Source organism: Danio aesculapii, chromosome 19 (genome assembly GCF_903798145.1).
Source record: "Danio aesculapii chromosome 19, fDanAes4.1, whole genome shotgun sequence".
Lineage (NCBI taxonomy): Eukaryota > Metazoa > Chordata > Actinopteri > Cypriniformes > Danionidae > Danio > Danio aesculapii.
The window spans coordinates 47,045,603-47,065,744 of NC_079453.1; the positions used below are offsets into that span (position 1 = coordinate 47,045,603).

Below are 20,142 nucleotides of genomic sequence, written 5' to 3' on the forward strand. Positions count from 1 at the left end.
GCTAATAATTCTGACTTCAACTGTATTTTGCCCCTCTTGTTATGTTTCAGTTGAGATTACATCAAACATTGAATAACAAATGTTTGCATTTTGTATCTTGTATTGTCAATTGTTGTGTATGTCTGTTGAACCAAATTTGTAAGTCATTAAGAAAGTTTTTTTTTAATGCACATTTTAAAGCCCTTCACAAGACATTTGAGAGCAAAAACAGAAAAAAACAGAACAGTCGAAAACTAAATTAGAAAGACAAAGGCTTGTTATGAAGCATTCTTAATTGTCACAATTATGATCCTGTCTTTTTGCTTATTTCTGGAAGCTCTAAAAGTGATTTTGTTGCCTTTGTAAATTAACTTTTATATATATTTTTTATTAATGTTTTTCAAAAAGACAACTGTGGTGCTGGTATGTCATAACAACATGTACAGCAGTCCTTGTTATGCATTCAACTCCATACAAATTCGTATAGGTCCCATAAAATTAATAAAGTATTAATAGAAATAAAGTTTTTTAGATGTTAGCATCAGTATGCTAGTATGCAAGGATATCTAATCAAGTGTGCTCCAAATAAGTGACAAAATTTGCATTTAGAAGATATAAACTTGATATAAATATCCAAAGCTTGCAATGATTTCAATGATTTTTTTGACATCACCAAAAACTACACTCCAAAAAAAGACTTTTGCTGTTTGTTCTTCTTGTTCTAACTTCTTATTTAAAAAGAGTTGAAACAACACAATTCTTATTTATTTTTATTTTTTGGAATAACCTTACTGTTTTATGTTCAACCAACTTAAATTAGTAGAAATATTTCAGTTAACTTAATCGATTTGTGTTGGAACACAATGAAAGAATTGTCTGGAACCCAGCATTTTTTACAGTTTCTCATCAAATCTTCTGACCAATCAAATGCTTTTAAGTATCTGCCATGCCCCGCCCCCTTCAAAACATTCTCATTTGCTTTTCATTTGATGCGCTTGAGCTTAACCACTCCCACTGGCAGAGCTGTGATAGACTAAACCCTATTGGATGTTTTTACAAAAGGGAGGAGCTATTATATGTCCTGCCCTGTCCTCATGTTTCAGTTGAGATTACATCATCAAACATCAAATAAAGAATGCACATTTAAAGCACTTCACGAGACCTCGAAGATCAAAACCAGAAATAAAAGATTATAAACCAAAATTAGAAAGATATCACTGGGAAAGTTCCAGAAAGAAGACAAGATAAATACAAATAAATAAATACACTTTAAATTAAATTAAATTCCCAATTAAATTTAGCTACATTTTGCTTAATTTTGAATGAAGTTTTGGATATTCCAGATTTTCAGCATCCTAGAGAACTGTCCAAGCAACAGATACAAATATGCAGCGTCATCCATCAGTGTATTAATACAACACTTAGCCGTGTTTAGTATGCCATATGGAGACTGTCAGTCCAAAGCTGATTCAGTTCTGCACTTTCTGACACGCCGTTTATGACATAAATGGACTTGAGGCTATAAATAAAGCTGATCTGTTCAATCTTCCAATTAGACATGGAGAAATTTCTGCTATGCATGTTTTTTTTAAAGCTAAGAGCCTTCAGGTGAAGTATCAAAATATAGCAGATGTCACTGCGGCTTCAGGCCAGCTGTATATAAGCCAATTATTTTAGCTGCCTCAGAGATTCATTTTGAAGAAAAGGCACAGACAGGCGAGTTCATAAAATCCAGTTTTATGAAAATTCATGAACACGGGCCTGAAAAACCTTTTAAGAGAAAGTGTGTGATTTCTGGGCCACTGGTGTCAAGAATAATGACACTCTTCAAACTGGTTTCTTAAAGGGATAGTTCACCCTGAAATGTCAATTCTGTCATCATTTAGTCACCTTCCATTAGTTTAAATCCCATTTGAGGTTTTCTATTCTTCTACTTTGAATATGTTAAGGGAAAAATAGATATATAATTCTTTTTTTAAATGAGTAAATCTTGAGCTATCTTTCTAAGAACTTTAAAATCAGCAAATGGTTATCTAGAGAGGAAATAGTCTCAGTAATGCAGCAGAATGAAAGACAAACGCTTCTTTAATCCTGCTTTAAGTGCTTATATGGAACAAAATCAATGCCAAAATTGAAATAAAAAGCTTGACGAATAGCACTAAGTGAAAAAAATAATACATTAAATTAACACATGCATGCATTTTAATGACTTGAATTGCCAGGGTTTGTAATTTTAGGTCCTGAAACTGAACATTATATTTAAGCTGTGAATATTTCAATTTAAAACATATTTCCATATCTAATCTCCATACTTCATATCCAACTTCCAAAACATTCAGTTCTGTTTAAAAATGCAAAGTATAATATTCAAAAGGCAGATTTCAGTTCATTTTATTTCAGTTCAAAAATTCACTTTCATGAATTCGGTGGCTCAAATTCTGCTGTTAAAATTCAACATAATATCCAGGAACTGCAGGAAAAGCAATAGATGCCAATTTTACATTGTCCTGATTTTTTGGGAGTATGCTGTTGTATTTTGCACTGTCTGTATTTTGCACTGTCGTTGTATTTGCACTGTCTGTATTCTGCACTGTCTGGAGCCAGCACCTAAGCTTTTCACTCATCACAGCACACGTGCTGCTGCTGATGTGACAATAAAAGTGATTTGATTTGATTGCAGATTGAAGATCTGCAGCTGCTTTTTCACCAGCAGATGGAGCAACATAATATAATATAATATAATATAAAATAATATAACATAATATAATATAATATAATATAATATAATATAATATAATATAATATAATATAATATAATATAATATAATATAAAATAATATAATATAATATAATATAATATAATATAATATAATATAATATAATATAATATAATATAATATAATATAATATAAAATAAAATAATATAACATAATATAATATAACATAACATAACATAACATAACATAACATAACATAATATAATATAATATAATATAATATAATAAAAATAATATAAAATAATATAATATAATATAATAAAATAATATAATATATATAATATAATATAATATAATATAATATAATATAATATAATATAATATAATATAATATAACATAACATAATATAATATAATATAATATAATATAATATAATATAATATAATATAATATAATATAATATAATATAAGGGAATGTAATGTAATATAATATAATATAATATAATATAATATAATATAATATAATATAATATAATATAAATAATATAATATAATATAATATAATATAATATAATATAATATAACATAACATAACATAACATAACATGACATGACATGACATGACATGACATGACATGACATGACATGACATGACATGACATAACATAATATAATATAATATAATATAATATAATATAATATAATATAATATAATATAAAATAATATAATATAATATGATATGATATGATATGATATGATATAATATAATACAATATAATATAAAATGATATAATATAATATAATATAATATAATATAATATAAAATAATATAATATAATATAATATAATATAATATAATATAATATAATATGAATGTAATGTAATGTAATATAATATAATATAATATAATATAATATAATATAATATAATATAAAATAATATAATATAATATAATATATATATATATATATATATATATTTATTTATTTATTTTTTTTTTACCAGTAAATAGTTGAGGAAAAAAGCTGATTTTGGCACAATATTAGCATTTAATATTAACATCAATGTTTTGGACATTATAAGTAATTAAATATGATAATGAGTATGCCTAAATGAGTGAATGATGTTTTGGACATTCAGAGCTTTCCACACATAGGGGTCTTATTCAAAAACCTAGGTGCAATGTCTACAGTGAATGGCGCAAAAGATTTATGGTCGTGTTTGAATCCACTTTTGCTATTTTAAGGACGGAAAAATAGGCTTTGCGCCCCGGTGCATGGTCTAACAGTGTTGTGCTTATTCTCTTAATGAGTCACGGGTGTGTTTTGAACATAACGTTAATTAAACCAATCAGAGGCTCATTTCCCATTCCCTTTAAGAGTCAGTTGCGTCGTGCCATGGTGCATTTGCTGTTTACATGGAGGAATTTGTAAGTAAAAAAAATGAATGTTTCACAAGCAAGAAAACAGTTAAACAGAGCATCTGCAGCTCGAAGATAAAGAATGAGCCTCCTCCATTCAGCCTCTTTCACTTTTACTCTTTACTTTACTCCTTTACTTGTGAATTATGATTAAGGAAACGGTGTTGTACTCACTCCACTGAAGACATCCATTAGCCTACATATTTAATTAAGCACAAAGATTTGTTTCAAAACTATTTCCAGCAAACGAATAAATGAACAATAATAGTTATAAGAGTTATATCCAAACACACGTCTTATTCTTATGTCCCATATTGTGACACAGATGTCTCCAAAATCCGACAGCTGGACAAATCTAAACTTGTTTTTATTAAAACAAATATAAATATGCATATAATAAATAATACTGCTAATAATAATAACATTATACAAGTGCAAATTGTCATGAATAAACTGAAAATAGCCCCCTCGATGAAGAGGGCATGGAGGCAGTGTTTTTATAATTATGTAGAAAATTATAATTTTTGTAACATTTAAATCCTTTAATTGTTTTTATCTGTAAAGATATGTGTGTATTGCTGTACATCCTGTGTGTTTCAAGCAATGTGTAAGCGTTTGACCCCACATAGTCGCATAACTAACGTGCTCTGTGCTGGACTTTAGACCAGCATTTAGTTGGTCAACGGCACGGTCTATTTCAGTTCCTCAAAATAGCAACGCGCCAAGAATTCGTCTTAACACACATCTTTTCTAGACCGGAAAACCCATGAATCCACACAGTGGCACAAATGTATTTGCTATTTAAACAAAGGGGCGTAAAACGGGAAAATTACTGCTGCACTGGTCTGAAAATAGCAACAAATCACGCAAAACACATCTTGCGCCTTATTGCGCCGGGTGTATGGTAGGGCCCTTTAAGTAATAAAATGTGATTATTAGTAGGCCTACAATGAGTAAATGATGTGTTGGACATTCAGGGCCTCTCACACATAGACTTTACTTGGGCAGACCACCCAGGTATATTTGATGACACATTTTATCTTACTAGTATTGCTTACTTATTATTAAAAATGATTAATGCTGAAAAACTACTACAGTTATCATAATAGAGCAACAAGCGCAGGACAGTAAATGATTTCCAGAGCCATTACTCAGTCTGCATTGTACAGTAGTGTTGACGGTACTCACAAATGCAGATGGGGATGTTGGCAGACCACTGGTTGTTGTTTTGACAGGATATTGTTTTCTCTCCGATGAGCTCAAACCCAAACTGGCACTCAAAGCGAAGCATGTCACCGTTGGAGAAGCCGTCTCCTTCTCTCATTCCATACAGCGGGGTGCCCGGGTCCCCACAGCTCTCCTTGTCGATTTCTGCAGAGAACGCATGTAAATAATAGTGATCAGTACACACACGTCTACTGTTTCCACTGCTGCTGCTGCCTATTTAAGTTTCTTACTTCTGTTTAACATAAAAGAACATCATATGAAGAATGCGGATTGCTACCACCCATTGACTTCCATAGTAACTGTTTTCCTACTGTTCTTCAAAATATCTTCTGTGTTCAACAGAAGAAATACAGTTAGTTAGAGTGATTACCATAGAGGTCATTTTCATTTTTTGCAACCATAGGGCTTACAACACATCTATCAATCAGTCATAATAATAATAATAATAATAATAATAATAATAATAATAATAATAATAATAATAATAATAATAATAATAATAATAATAATAACAACAATAATAAACATAAGTATTAATTATTATATTTTTTTATTATTATTTTAACAATTATTATTATTATTATTATTATTATTATTATTTAAAAAACTGTATGGAATTTTTTTTCCTCTCCTGTTGTTGTTGGTGTTGTTGTTGTTGTTGTTGTTATCATTATCATTTTTATTATTATTATTATTTTACATTACTATTATTATTAATTATATTAAATAAAAAAACAGTATGGAATTTGTTTTCTACTGTTGTTGTTGCTTTTATTATTAGTGTTGTTGCTTTTTACATTTGTACCATTATTATCATTATTATTATTAATATACATTATTAATAATATTATTAATATCAATATTAATAATAATAATAAAACAGTATGGAATTTGTTTCCCTCTTCTGTTGTTGTTGTTGTTTTTATTATTAGTGTTGTTGTTTTTTACATTATTATTATTACTATTATTATTGTTATTGTTTTTACATTATTATTATTATTATTATTATTATTATTATTATTATTACAATTTTCTACATTATTATTATTATTTTTTAAAAACTGTATGGAAAAATAATTTTTTCTTCTCCTTTTGTTGTTGCTGTTGTTCTTAATATGACTATAATTTTACATTCATATTATTATTATTATTATTATTATGGATTTATTTATTTATTTTTTATCTGTATGGAAAATACATCTTTTTTACCTCTCCTGTTGTTGGTAATATTATTATTCATTCAATAATTTTCTTTTCAGCTTCGACCCTTTATTAATCTGGGGTCGCCACAGCAGAATGAACTGCCAACTTATCCAGCATATGTTTTACACAGCGGATGCTCTTCCAGCTGCAACCCATCTCTGGGAAACATCCATACACATTCATTCACACTCATACACTACGGACAACCCAATTCCCCTGTATCGCATGTATTTGGACTGTGGAAACCCACGTGAACACAGGGGAGAACATGCAAACTCCACAAAGAAACGCCAACTGACCCAGCCGAGGCTGGAACCAGCGACCTTCTTGGTGTGAGGCGACAGCACTACCTACTGCGCCACTGCGTCACCCTAATATCATTATTATTATTATTATTACTGTTTCTACATTATTATTATTATTATTTAAAAATATAATATAAACTTAAAGTCTGCTTCCCCAAATTCTACAGCACAAAAATAAAAAAACCCAGTGGTGGCTCGATTTCATCAGATGTTCTGAAACTCCATCCCCTAAGGGAAGCTGAGCAGAACCGAATGCCACCAAAACTCTCTGTTCAGCTCAGATAAGCTCCAGAGTCTGGATCCTCGGACGGTAAAACCGACCATCCATGTCGTCCCAACCAGAAACCCGGTCTGGGGGTCACTTTTACCTAGATAACACTTCTTCCATCTGCATAGCCTGGACTCGGTGGGCGGCAGGAATGGGCAATACATCTTCCAGACACTTCACACAGCCATGCACACTTGAACTATGAACTTCGTTTCAAATAAGGGGAGACACAGAAATGAGGAAAAAAGAGAGACTAAAATTAATTTAAAACCAAATCAAAGTTTGAGCATGTAGGAAAAGGGGGGATTTCTCTTGAGGTATAATGGAGGCCAATGCTTGATGTATGGCATTAATTTCCAACATGACAGTCTCTTTATGACCACCACAATGCTGTACACCGGCGGTCAATCGTGTGGGGTGGCTAGGGGAAGGTTAGGCCATATTTACTGCTTTGTATTTATGATGAGGCACAAAAATAGAGTACAAATTGTCCGCAGGCGCGTGAATAATCCCGGACAGCGCTTACACTCGGATGTAAGGTCAGAGGGTCAGATGAACAAACCCTCTGCTTAATGTGATGGGTGTTCAGTGCGCTTGTAAACCTGAAGACCTCGCCGTGAGGATCAATTTTGTGCTAACAAGCTATCCAATCAAACACAAAAGGTGGATTGGGTGTATGTAAGCACACAGGGGAAGAGTGGGAGCTGTGTTTCTCTTCCTGAGGTATTACAGAGTTTCACTGAACTTTGTGAGCATGCTATACATCACAGAGCATTCTCTACCATATAGCAGGACTCATTAAGGCAGCCTTCAGAATAAAACGTTTATTTATTATTATCCATATTATTATTAATATTATTGTTGTTTTGTTGTTATTATTAATAATAATTATTAATAATAATATTGTAGTTGTTGTTGATTTAATTATTGTTTATTATTATTTTTTTTAATCTGTGTGAAAAAAAGAATATATATATATATATACACACATATACACACACGTGTATATATATATATATATATATATATATATATATATATATATATATATGTGTATATATGTGTATATATATATATGTGTATATATATATATATATATATATATATATATATATATATATATATATATATATATATATATATATATATATATATATTTTTTTTTTTTTTTTTTTTGTATATATATATATATATATATATATATATATATATAGCCTTTGACACCCCCGGGTTGCCAATTTTGTTATAGTATCAGATCACAGCGGCCGCCCGAAACCTGGTCCATAGTTACCCGGTTCTCAGCTGTGTTATTCTGACACCTCACCCCCGACCCAACCCACATCCTTAGCGAGTTTTAGCTACTTGTACATTAAGGTAGCGTTAACACATTTTGGTGAACTATCCCTTTAACAACCACAGAGCTCACAAGTCTGTTTTTCAAGACTCATTAGCACACTCCACCCACACAGAGGGAGATCGGGAGCTGTATTTCTCTTGCTGAGATATTACAGAGTATCAGTGAACTTTGGCATGTAATACATCAAAGAGCATTCTGAGCGTTTACCATATAGCAGGACTCATTAAGGTTACCTTCACAATAAAAAGCCTATAAATAAATGTAATCTCCAAACCGTTTCTTATTCATTGGAAAATGGCAAGTAATTTATCTCTCCTTTGTGTATACCGCGGATATTGTTTCATTTCAATAATGCTGACTTTATCTCTCTCAAGAAAGCGCTCATTATCGCAAAGTCAACCTTCATGTGTAGTCGAGATGCATTTCTTAAAACATGAGCCACAGGAGTTCAGAACACACAGACTGACTCCCAGCTGTTTTATTTCATTGAATCATTCAATTAGCTTCAGTTTATGTGTCAAAGATGTTGCTAAAGTTTTGGCCATTCAAATTAAATGCAAACTCTAAATTGTATGTTAATGATATCATGCAATATTGTATGCTAATGAGCATCGCTATAGGGACGATACGTTGATGGATGATCAATAAGCTGCACTGAAAACTTGAGTAATGCTGTTACTTAAAGGGATAGTTCGCACAAAAATGAACATAATTCTCATCATCATATACTCATCCTCAAGTGGTTCCAAACCAGTTTGAGTTTCTTCCCAGCAGGCACACAACGTCATTAGATGTTAATGTTAGGTTAGATTCAGGTCGTGATGTCAGGGGTGACCCAAAATTAAATGTCCAGTCAGCATCTAAGGGTGTCCAAACTTGGTCCTGAAGGGCCAGTGTCCTGCTGAGTTTAGCTCCAACCTGCTTCAACACACTTGTCAGGAAGTTTCTAGTATATCTAGTAAGAGCTTGATTAGCTGGTTCAGGTAAACCCTCCAGGACACTGGCCCTCTAGGACCGACTTTGGGCACCCCTGGTCTGAGGACAACGTTATTTTGACATCCAATAATGACGTCAAATGACATTGATATTTGGTTGATTTTAGGTTGTGTTGTAAAGTAACCAAAATCCAACATCGTATTGATGTCAAATACTGATATTTATTCGTCAGGTAGGGCAAAATCCAAAATCCAATGTCTGATAGACGTCATAGTGGTAACGTCCACACAACGTCAAGCTGTAACATCATTAGACGTTTATATTTGGTTGATTTTAGGTTGGACATTGGACACTGACGTCGACCTAGGGCTGGGCGGAGTACCCCAACAATGACTGAAGCCAGAAAAACTAGAGGGTCCATTAAAAGGCATAACATATTTTCGGTCAATAAATTTTCGGTGGCCTAAAATTCGGTGCATCTCTAATATCAACACACTTTTAGATTCCCATTGCACATTTCTGCTGTGTGATTGCCTCTTAGATTAATATAGAGTAAAAATGTCCAGAGCTATCATATAATATATAGTAATATACCTGTACATACACTTGTCAATCTGTATATTTGCATTCACAACTTACTTGTTTTTTTTTTAATATATTTATTATCTGTTTTTTGTCCTGTCTCTGTAATCATGTTGCACTGTAGAAGCTCTGTCACCAAAACAAATTCCTCATATGTGTGAACATACCTGGCAATAAAGCTCTTTCTGATTCTGATCATTGTTATTGACACAAATTTTACGATTTCATACAATATTGTTTAGCGGCCCAGCCCTACGTTGGCCTGACGTTTGGTTCTGATGTCAACCCAATTTTCATTTCCAAACAAAATGCAAAGTCCCACCACGTTAGAGTACAATGTCAATCTGACGTCATGTTGACGTCCGGTGCCTGCTGGGTTTTCCTGTTGACAACAACAAAAAAAGATGACTTGAGAAAAGCTAAAATCGCTGACTTCCACAGTAATTGCTTTTGGGGTTTTTTCACTATGGAAGTCATTGGCTAGAGTTTATTTTTATTTTACTTTATTATTATTATTCTAGTTATTTAATAATAATAATAATAATACATTTTATTTATATTGCGCTTTTCTCAGACTCAAAGTGCTAAAAAGAGCATCAAAACAGAAGAACATGAAATACACAGAAAAGTAAGAATGATAATAATAATAATAATAATAATAATACATATTAAAAGAAAGCCTCATAAGTTCTAAGCAATAATAAAAAAAATGTATGCTTTTTATTTATGCTTTCTTTGTTCAATTCAATTCTTGTTTATTTCTATAGCTCTTTTACAATGTAGATTGTGTCAAAGCAGCCTAACATAGAAGTTCTAGTAAATTGAAACTGTGACAGCAAATCCATCGATGCGCAGCTCCGCACTTCTCAGACCAAGCAAGCCAGTGGTGACTGTGTGGGGTAATTTGGGTTGGCTAGTGATAATTGTGATGTCCTATTTGTTTACATTAATATATTCTATTATTGTCTTGGATGTTTACCACCAGCAGAATGTACACTCTAAGAAATACTGGGTTATTAAAACCAAATTGGGTAAAATATGGACTAACCAGAACATTGAGCTAAATTTGGTCCTATTAAATTAATTTAAAAAAATAACCAAGCAATTGGATTAGTGCGCTTTTACAATGCACCTTTACAATGTAGATTGTGTCAAAGCAGCCTAACAGAAGTTCTAGTAAATTGAAACCGTGACAGTCCAGTTCAGTTTAGTGTGGTTTAATGAATTTGAAGAGCAAATCCATCGATGCGCAGCTCCGCACTTCTCAAACCAAGCAAGCCAGTGGTGACTGTGTGGGGTAATTTGGGTTGGCTAGTGATAATTGTGATGTCTTATTTGATGTCTACATCATTATATTCAATTATTATGTTGAATGTTTACCACCAGCAGAATGTACACTCTAAGAAATGCTGGGTTATTAAAACCAAATTGGGTAAAATATGGACTAACCAGAACATTGAGCTAACTTTGGTCCTATTAAATTAATTTAAAAAATAACCCAGGATTGGATTAGTGCGCTTTTACAATGCGCCTTTACAATGTAGATTGTGTCAAAGCAGCCTAACAGAAGTTCTAGTAAATTGAGACTGTTACAGTTCAGTTCAGCTTAGTGTGGTTTAATGAATTTGAAGAGCAAATCCATCGATGTGCAGCTCCGCACTTCTCAAACCAAGCAAGCCAGTGGTGACTGTGTGGGGTAATTTGGGTTGTCTAGTGATAATTGTGATGTCCTATTTGTTTACATTAATATATTCTATTATTGTCTTGGATGTTTACCACCAGCAGAATGTACACTCTAAGAAATGCTGGGTTATTAAAACCAAATTGGGTAAAATATGGACTAACCAGAACATTGAGCTAAATTTGGTCCTATTAAATTAATTTAAAAAAAATAACAACCCAGCAGTTGGATTAGTGCGCTTTTACAATGCGCCTTTACAATGTAGATTGTGTCAAAGCAGCCTAACAGAAGTTCTAGTAAATTGAAACTGTGACAGTCTAGTTCAGTTTAGTGTGGTTTAATGAATTTGAAGAGCAAATCCATCGATGCGCAGCTCCGCACTTCTCAAACCAAGCAAGCCAGTGGTGACTGTGTGGGGTAATTTGGGTTGGCTAGTGATAATTGTGATGTCTTATTTGATGTCTACATCATTATATTCAATTATTATTTTGGATGTTTACCACCAGCAGAATGTACACTCTAAGAAATGCTGGGTTATTAAAACCAAATTGGGTAAAATATGGACTAACCAGACCATTGAGCTAAATTTGGTCCTATTAAATTAATTTAAAAAATAACCCAGCAGTTGGATTAGTGTGCCTTTACAATGTGCATTTACAATGTAGATTGTGTCAAAGCAGCCTAATAGAAGTTCTAGTAAATTGAAACTGTGACAGTCCAGTTCAGTTTAGTGTGGTTTAATGAATTTGAAGAGCAAATCCATCGATGCGCAGCTCCGCACTTCTCAAACCAAGCAAGCCAGTGGTGACTGTGTGGGGTAATTTGGGTTGGCTAGTGATAATTGTGATGTCTTATTTGATGTCTACATCATTATATTCAATTATTATTTTGAATGTTTACCACCAGCAGAATGTACACTCTAAGAAATGCTGGGTTATTAAAACCAAATTGGGTAAAATATGGACTAACCAGAACATTGAGCTAAATTTGGTCCTATTAAATTAATTTAAAAAATAACCCAGCAGTTGGATTAGTGCCCTTTTACATTGTAGGTTGTGTCAAAGCAGATTAACATAGAAGTTCTACTAGATTGAAACTGTGTCAGTCCAGTTTTCAGAGTTGAAGTTCAGTTTAGTTCAGCTCAGTGTGGTTTAATTTTCGCTGCTGAAAGTTCAAAAACTGAAGAGCAAATCCATCGATGCGCAGCTCCACATGTCTCAAACCAAGCAAGCCAGTGGCGACAGTGGCATGGAACAAAACTTCAAACATGTGTCATGCATCTACTGCTATCTAAGAATCTGCTGAATAATAATACAGAAATTTTTTTTTATAAAAAGAATTGTGCATTAGGAAATTTTATTCTTTGGATACAGAGAATCCCAAGTCAGTCCAAAAACAATCAAGGCACAACTTCTCGATGTTATGATTTATCAGAGTGACGTTGGCTTTGACTGATGCCAAAAAACATCTCAATAACAACGAGACTGCCAGACTTAGAAAAATAAGAGAGCCATTTGCATTGTAATGAATATAACTGGTGGCAAACACTTCAGCAGAGCCTGTCGACACTTTTAATATATTAATCTGAAACTCTGGGATCATGCAGAGGTGTTATATCTGTATGACATTAAATTTGTCACAAGAAATAAGAACACGGTAAACCCTCAAGAGGTAAAACACGAGGGTATACCTGTAAATGCATCAATGGAAAATGACATGTTCATATAATAAAACTCAATAATGTTCATGTCTGGTGACTGGGCTGGCCAATCCTGAAACACCTTCTTTGCTTTCAGGAACTTTGATGTGGAGGCTGAAGTATGAGAAGGAGCACTATCCTGCTGAAGAATTTGCCCTCTCCTGTGGTTTGTAATGTAATGGGCAGCCCAAATGCCTTGATACCTCAGGCTGTTGATGTTGCCATCCACTCTGCAGATCTCTCGCATGCCCCCATACTATATGTAACCCCAAACCATGATTTTTCCTTCACCAAACTTGACTGATTTCTATGAGAATCTTGGGTCCATGCGAGTTCCAGTAGGTCTTCTGCAGTATTTGTGATGATTGGGATGCAGTTCAACAGATGAAAAATCTACCTTCTGCCACTAGAAGTCAAGTTATTATTTGTTGCTCTTACAAGTGGGATCGGCGACAAGACTTTTGTCAGGTAGTGTAGACAGGTATGCTTATGAATGCATAATGATACACATTGAGTTCACATTGTGAGTGCATTTATTATTTTCTTTTCTCCATTCTCATTATGTCTATTTGATGTTGGAGTGACTCTTTTGTTCAAAACTCCTGACCTGACAGGTAAATGAAGCACTGGGGAAGAAGACAATGAAAAGCTCTATTCATCTTCCACTGAATGAATGCACGCTCTGCACCATTAATGTGTTCATTTTATAGATGGATCCCTCAAAGGGCTCCGGATTTATATATTATATATCGCATATGTCCCTGTGTCATATATTATACGGTCAAAATCCTTTTCAGGGAATACAATCCTTCCAACTATTCTTTAGTTAGAACAGTGCTATATTATTAGGACAATTTGGATGACATTATAATGGGGAAAATGTGAAGAATATTCTGGATGATGATGATATTAGTAGGGTCATCTGAGTCTTGCAAAGTGGAAAAGCAATTTAGTTATGGAATCCCTTTATACAAATGTATATTATTTGTGATTAATAGCGCTTTGAGTCACTTCACAAGAATTTATCTGAGAAAAAAAAAAAACTTCATCTACATAGAGAAGAAATATCTTACACATGAACACTGAAGTTTGCTTAAACTCAAATAAGTAATGCTAACATTTATATTTGAAATATATATAAAACATATTTAAAAAGGGCATCCATAAATTAAAAAAAGGAATAATAATATATTACATTAAACAAAATTATTAATGGATGAATGAATGAATAAATAAATACATTGAGATAATTATTTCAATGGGCCTTTAGTAAAAAAAGTTCATAATAGTATTAATAATAAAGATAATGATAATAATAACAACACCAAAATAACAATAACAAATAATAATAATAATAATAACAAATAATAATAATACTAATAATAGTAATAATAATAATAATAATAACAATAATAATGATAATGATAATAATAATAATAATAATAATAATAATAATAATAATAATAATAATAATAATAATAATAATGATGATGATGATAATAATAATAATAATAATAATAATAATAATAATAATAATAATAATAATAATGAATAATAATAATATTAATAATAATAATAATGATGATAATATTTAATAACAACAACAACAACAACAACAAAAATCACATAACAAAAATATACAATTTAAATATTTTGTTTGGTTAAACTCAAATAAATAACAGATGCTAGCATTTATATTTGAACTATATGTAAAACACATAAGTTAAATAGGTTATCCATAAAAATAAAAAAAAGGAATAATGTTATATAAAATAAAAATAATAATTACTGTATGAATGCATGAATGAATGAATAAATACATTTAGAGAGAATTATTCCAATGGGCCTTTAGTAAAAAAAAAGTTAATAATAATAATAATAATAATAATAATAATAATAATAATAATAATAATAATAATAATGATAATAATAATGATGATAATAATAATAATAATAATAATAATAATAATAATAATAATAATAATAATGATAATAATAATAATAATAATGATGATAATAATAATAATAATAATAATAATAATAATAATAATAATAATAATAATAATAATGATGATGATGATAATATTTAATAACAACAACAACAACAACAAAAATCACATAACAAAAATATACAATTTAAATATTTTGTTTGGTTAAACTCAAATAAATAACAGATGCTAGCATTTATATTTGAACTATATGTAAAACACATAAGTTAAATAGGTTATCCATAAAAATAAAAAAAAAGGAATAATGTTATATAAAATAAAAATAATAATTACTGTATGAATGCATGAATGAATGAATAAATACATTTAGAGAGAATTATTCCAATGGGCCTTTAGTAAAAAAAAGTTAATAATAATAATAATAATAATAATAATAATAATAATAATAATAATAATATTAATAATGATAATAATAATAATAATAATAATAATAATAATAATAATTAATAATAATAATAATAATAATAATAATAATAATAATAATGATAATAATAATCAAATTTGCAAAAACCACAAAAATCATTGATGCTCCATTATGCATGTCCATAAGCCAAACATTGTGTCTTTTTTTTATTCCCTCATGCATGACCATCACATATTTATGACTGACAGCTCTAATAAGATCTACGTAGAAAAATGTCAAATTAAATCTGTGCCATATATAACATGAATTAATAATAGGAAGAAAAAAAAAAAAACACAAAAAGACAAATCTAATACAATCAGTAATATTTTGCCAGCCTCTCTGAGGGATATCATACAGTAATCTGTTTTTTTCCCTCCTCTTTATCTCTCTGGTCTTGCACTTAAGGGGATTCATTTGCTCTCTCCGTCAGTCTCTCTCATTATACTGAATGGCACACTGTTCATCACCCCGACACTAATTTATTACAAAACCTTGAGGGAGGAGAGATAATCAAAGATATGGGTTTTGTAGGGATTGCTGCTGCTATCAAGTGAATGTAGCTGATGTGTTCTGGATGAAAGTTAGCTGTGGAGTGTTCAGACGGACTGATTTGTGGAGATGCGTTACTTTTATGCACACTGACTACTAAACACCAATGCTAAATGCTCAACTCAGGGGGTTTTATTTTATTTATTTCAAATATTTCCCAAGTGAATTTGATGTATTTTATTTTTATTTATTTATTTGTTTATTTATTTTATTTTGGAGAATTATTTATTTTAGTTTGGATGAAATAAATCAGGTTTTGAATGAATGAATGAACGAATGAATGAATGAACGAAAAGAATGAAAGAATGGAAAGACAGACAAATGAACAAACGATTGAATGAATGAATGAATGAATGAATGAGAGAATGAATGAAATAAATTAATGAGTGAAAGAATGAAAGAAAAATGTATGAATGAAAGAAATAATAAAAGGAACATAAAAGGAATAAAAATGAAACAAAGATGGACAGACAAACAAATGAATAAACAAATGAATGAATAAAAGAAAAAAGAAAAAGACAGACAGACAGACAGAAACTTTCTGAAAGTAGCAAAGTAAGAAGGAAAATAAGAATGAATGAATAAACAAATTAAAGAAAGGATGAACGGACCAATGAACCCACAAACGAAAGAATTAATGAAAGAACGAACGAATGAATAAAATGAAAGGATGCAAAGAAAAATGAATGAATGACTGAATGAATGATTGAATGAATGAACAAAAAAAGAATGAAAGAAAGAACAAATAAATGATCAAATGAAATAAAGGATGGACGAACAAACGAACAGACAAACAAAAAAAAACAACGAACAAAGAAAGAAAGAAATATTTTAAGAACAAAAGATACAAAGAATTTTAAAAAGATTAAACAAACAAATGAAAGGATGGATGGACGGACAAAAAAACAAAAGACTGAAAAGAAAAAGTAAGACCGAAAAGAAAGAAAGAAAGAAAGAACAAACAAATAAAAGCACTAATGAATGAAAGAACACAAGAAATAAAGAAATGAAAGGATGAACGAATAACCAAATGAATGAACAAGCAAATTTAAGAAAGAAAGAATGCAGGAACAAACAAATTAAAGAAGGGCTGGATGGACAGATGGACGGACGGACAAATGAACAAACAAACAAATTAATGAATGAAAAAATAAGTGAATGAAAGAACGAAAGTAAGAAGAAAGAAAAGAATGAATGAACAAACAAATTAAAGAAAGGATGAACAGACGAATGAACAAAGAAATGAATGAAAGAACGAATGAATGACTGAATAGAAAGGATGGAAGGACGGACAAATGAATGAATGAAAGAACTATTGTATGAAAGAACAAAAGATAAATGAACGGATGAAAGAATGAACAAACAAAAGAAAAATTGAAAGAAAAAACAAATGAATGAACAAACAAATGAAAGAAAGGATGGACGAATGAACAAACAAATGAACCAAAATAACTAAAGAATGGACAGATGAATGGACAAATGAACAAAAGAATGAAAGAAAAAGAGAATGAAAGAAGGAAAGAAAGAATGAATGAACAAACAAATTAAAGAAAGGATGGGCAGATGAATGGACAAACAAACAAAAGAATTAATGAAAGAACAAACGAATGAACATAAAAGAAAGATTGAATGAATGAATGCATGAATGAATGAAAAGAAAGGATGGAAGGACGGATAAACAAATTTATTAATGAAAGAACTATTGATCCAAAGAATGAAAGAAAAAAAAAAACTAATGAATGAATGAACAAAAGAAGGAAAGAATGAATGAATAAACAAACAAACAAACAAACAAACAAACAAACAAACAAACGATAGAACAAAAGAAAGAATGATTGAAAAAAACAAAAGAAATAAAAAATAATAGACGAACGAAAGGATAGATAGACAAACAAACAAAAGAATGAATGAATGAAAGAAAGAATGAAGGAATGAATGAATGAAAGAATGGAAGGATTGACAAACAAATCAATGAAAAGAACTAATGAATGAACAAAAGAAATAATGAAAGAATGAATGAACAAAATGAAAGAAAGGATGAACGAATGAATGAAAGGATGGACAAATCAACAAATGAATGAACAAACAAACAAAAGAATGAACAAAAGTAAAAATAATGAAAGAACAAAAGAGAAAGAATGATAGAAAGAATAAATGAATGAAAAAAAGGATGGACAAATCAACAAATTAATATACAAACAAACAAACGAATGAAAAAAGAAAAAAAAGACAGGAAGAAAAAAAAAGAAATATGGATGGGGGTTGAGTTTTCCACAGAGACATCTACAAACAGTAATAAGCAGACTGAGCAGTAAGTATGAATGCTGAACACTCGTGTAGAAAACCGTGCACTAGTCCAGGTAAATACTGTCTGGCTGTTTGATGTCTAAACTCTTTGCAGGGGATGTGAAAAACACTTTCTCACTCCATCAAAAAAACAGGGATGAAGGCTGGATGTTTGATTGAATCTGGGCTGATGCCATGAGAGATTGTTTGTACAATTTCCCTCTGTCCTGCTTTCCCTTTCTGTTTGTTTGCAGTTGCAAATGAAGCTGTTTTGTGGTTTTTCATTGCTCCGCCACACTGCTGTTAGTTAACCTTGACCACAGGGGTTCACAGCCACAGAATTAAGCCTGATAATTTACTGTCATACAAATTAATGCGATGAATGGATGACTGTTTATTCCTTTATTTCATAAATCAGTATAACCGGAGCATGATGGATTAAAAAAAATATTCTGATAATGCATTTAAAATCAGCTAAATTATTTTTGCTCTTCAGATCCAGCAAGACACATCAATCAATATGTAAATCATCATTTCATAAAACAGTATTCATTCATTCATTCATTCATTCATTCATTCATTCATTCATTCATTCATTTTTGTTGTTGTTAAAACCACATGGTATGCTATTAGCAACTACTCATTAAAAAATGAATGGAAAAACATTTCAACACAAACACAAAGAACTTCATTTAAACATAGTTGAAATGGTTATGAAAACCTAACCCTAAACCCAACTGTAAAACATCAAAACAAAAGAGTTTGAAAGCCACTAAACTTAATTTAAACACAGTTGAAATGGTTAAAAAAGACTAACCCTAACAGTAAAACATGTTATAGTAAATTATAACTAATAACTATAACTATAAAGCATCAAAACAAGAGTCTAAAGGTAACTTAACTTCATTTAAATATGCTTGAAATGCTTAGAAAAGCCTAACCCTTACCGTAAAACATCAAAACATAAGGGTTCAAAAGCAACTAAACGTAATTTAAACACATTTGACACGATTATAAAAGTCTAATCCTAACCATAAACCTCAAAACAAGAGTCTAAAAGTAACTAAACTTATTTCAAAGATGGGCAAAATGATTATAAAACACTAACCCTAACTGTAAAACATCAAAACAAGAGTCTGAAAGCAACTTCACTTCATTTAAACAAGGCTGAAATGGTCATAAAAGCCTAACCTTTACTGTAAAAAATCTAAACAAAAGGGTTCAAAAGCAACTAAACGTAATTTAAACACACTTGACACGGTTATAAAAGTCTAATCCTAACCGTACACTTCAAAACAAGAGTCTAAAAGCAACTAAACTTAATATAAACATGGCTGAAATGGTTATAAAAGCCTAACCCTAACTGTAAAACATCAAAACAAAAGAGTTTAAAAGACACTAAACTTAATTTAAACACAGTTGAAATGGTTAAAAAAGACTAACCCTAACAGTAAAACATGTTATAGTAAATTATAACTATAAACTATAACTATAAAGCATCAAAACAAGAGTCTAA

At 30.8% G+C, this 20,142-nt stretch overlaps 1 protein-coding gene across 1 annotated transcript in view; it reads right to left on the minus strand.

Moving 5' to 3' along the window:
• The window catches only part of csmd3b (CUB and Sushi multiple domains 3b), a 1,051,207-nt gene that overhangs the window by 493,779 nt on the left and 537,286 nt on the right, over nucleotides 1-20,142 (minus strand). Inside the window, exon 13 of the mRNA XM_056479206.1 lies at nucleotides 5,307-5,489. Coding sequence (XP_056335181.1) covers nucleotides 5,307-5,489 — 183 coding nt within the window. The remainder of the gene's footprint in view (nucleotides 1-5,306; nucleotides 5,490-20,142) is intronic.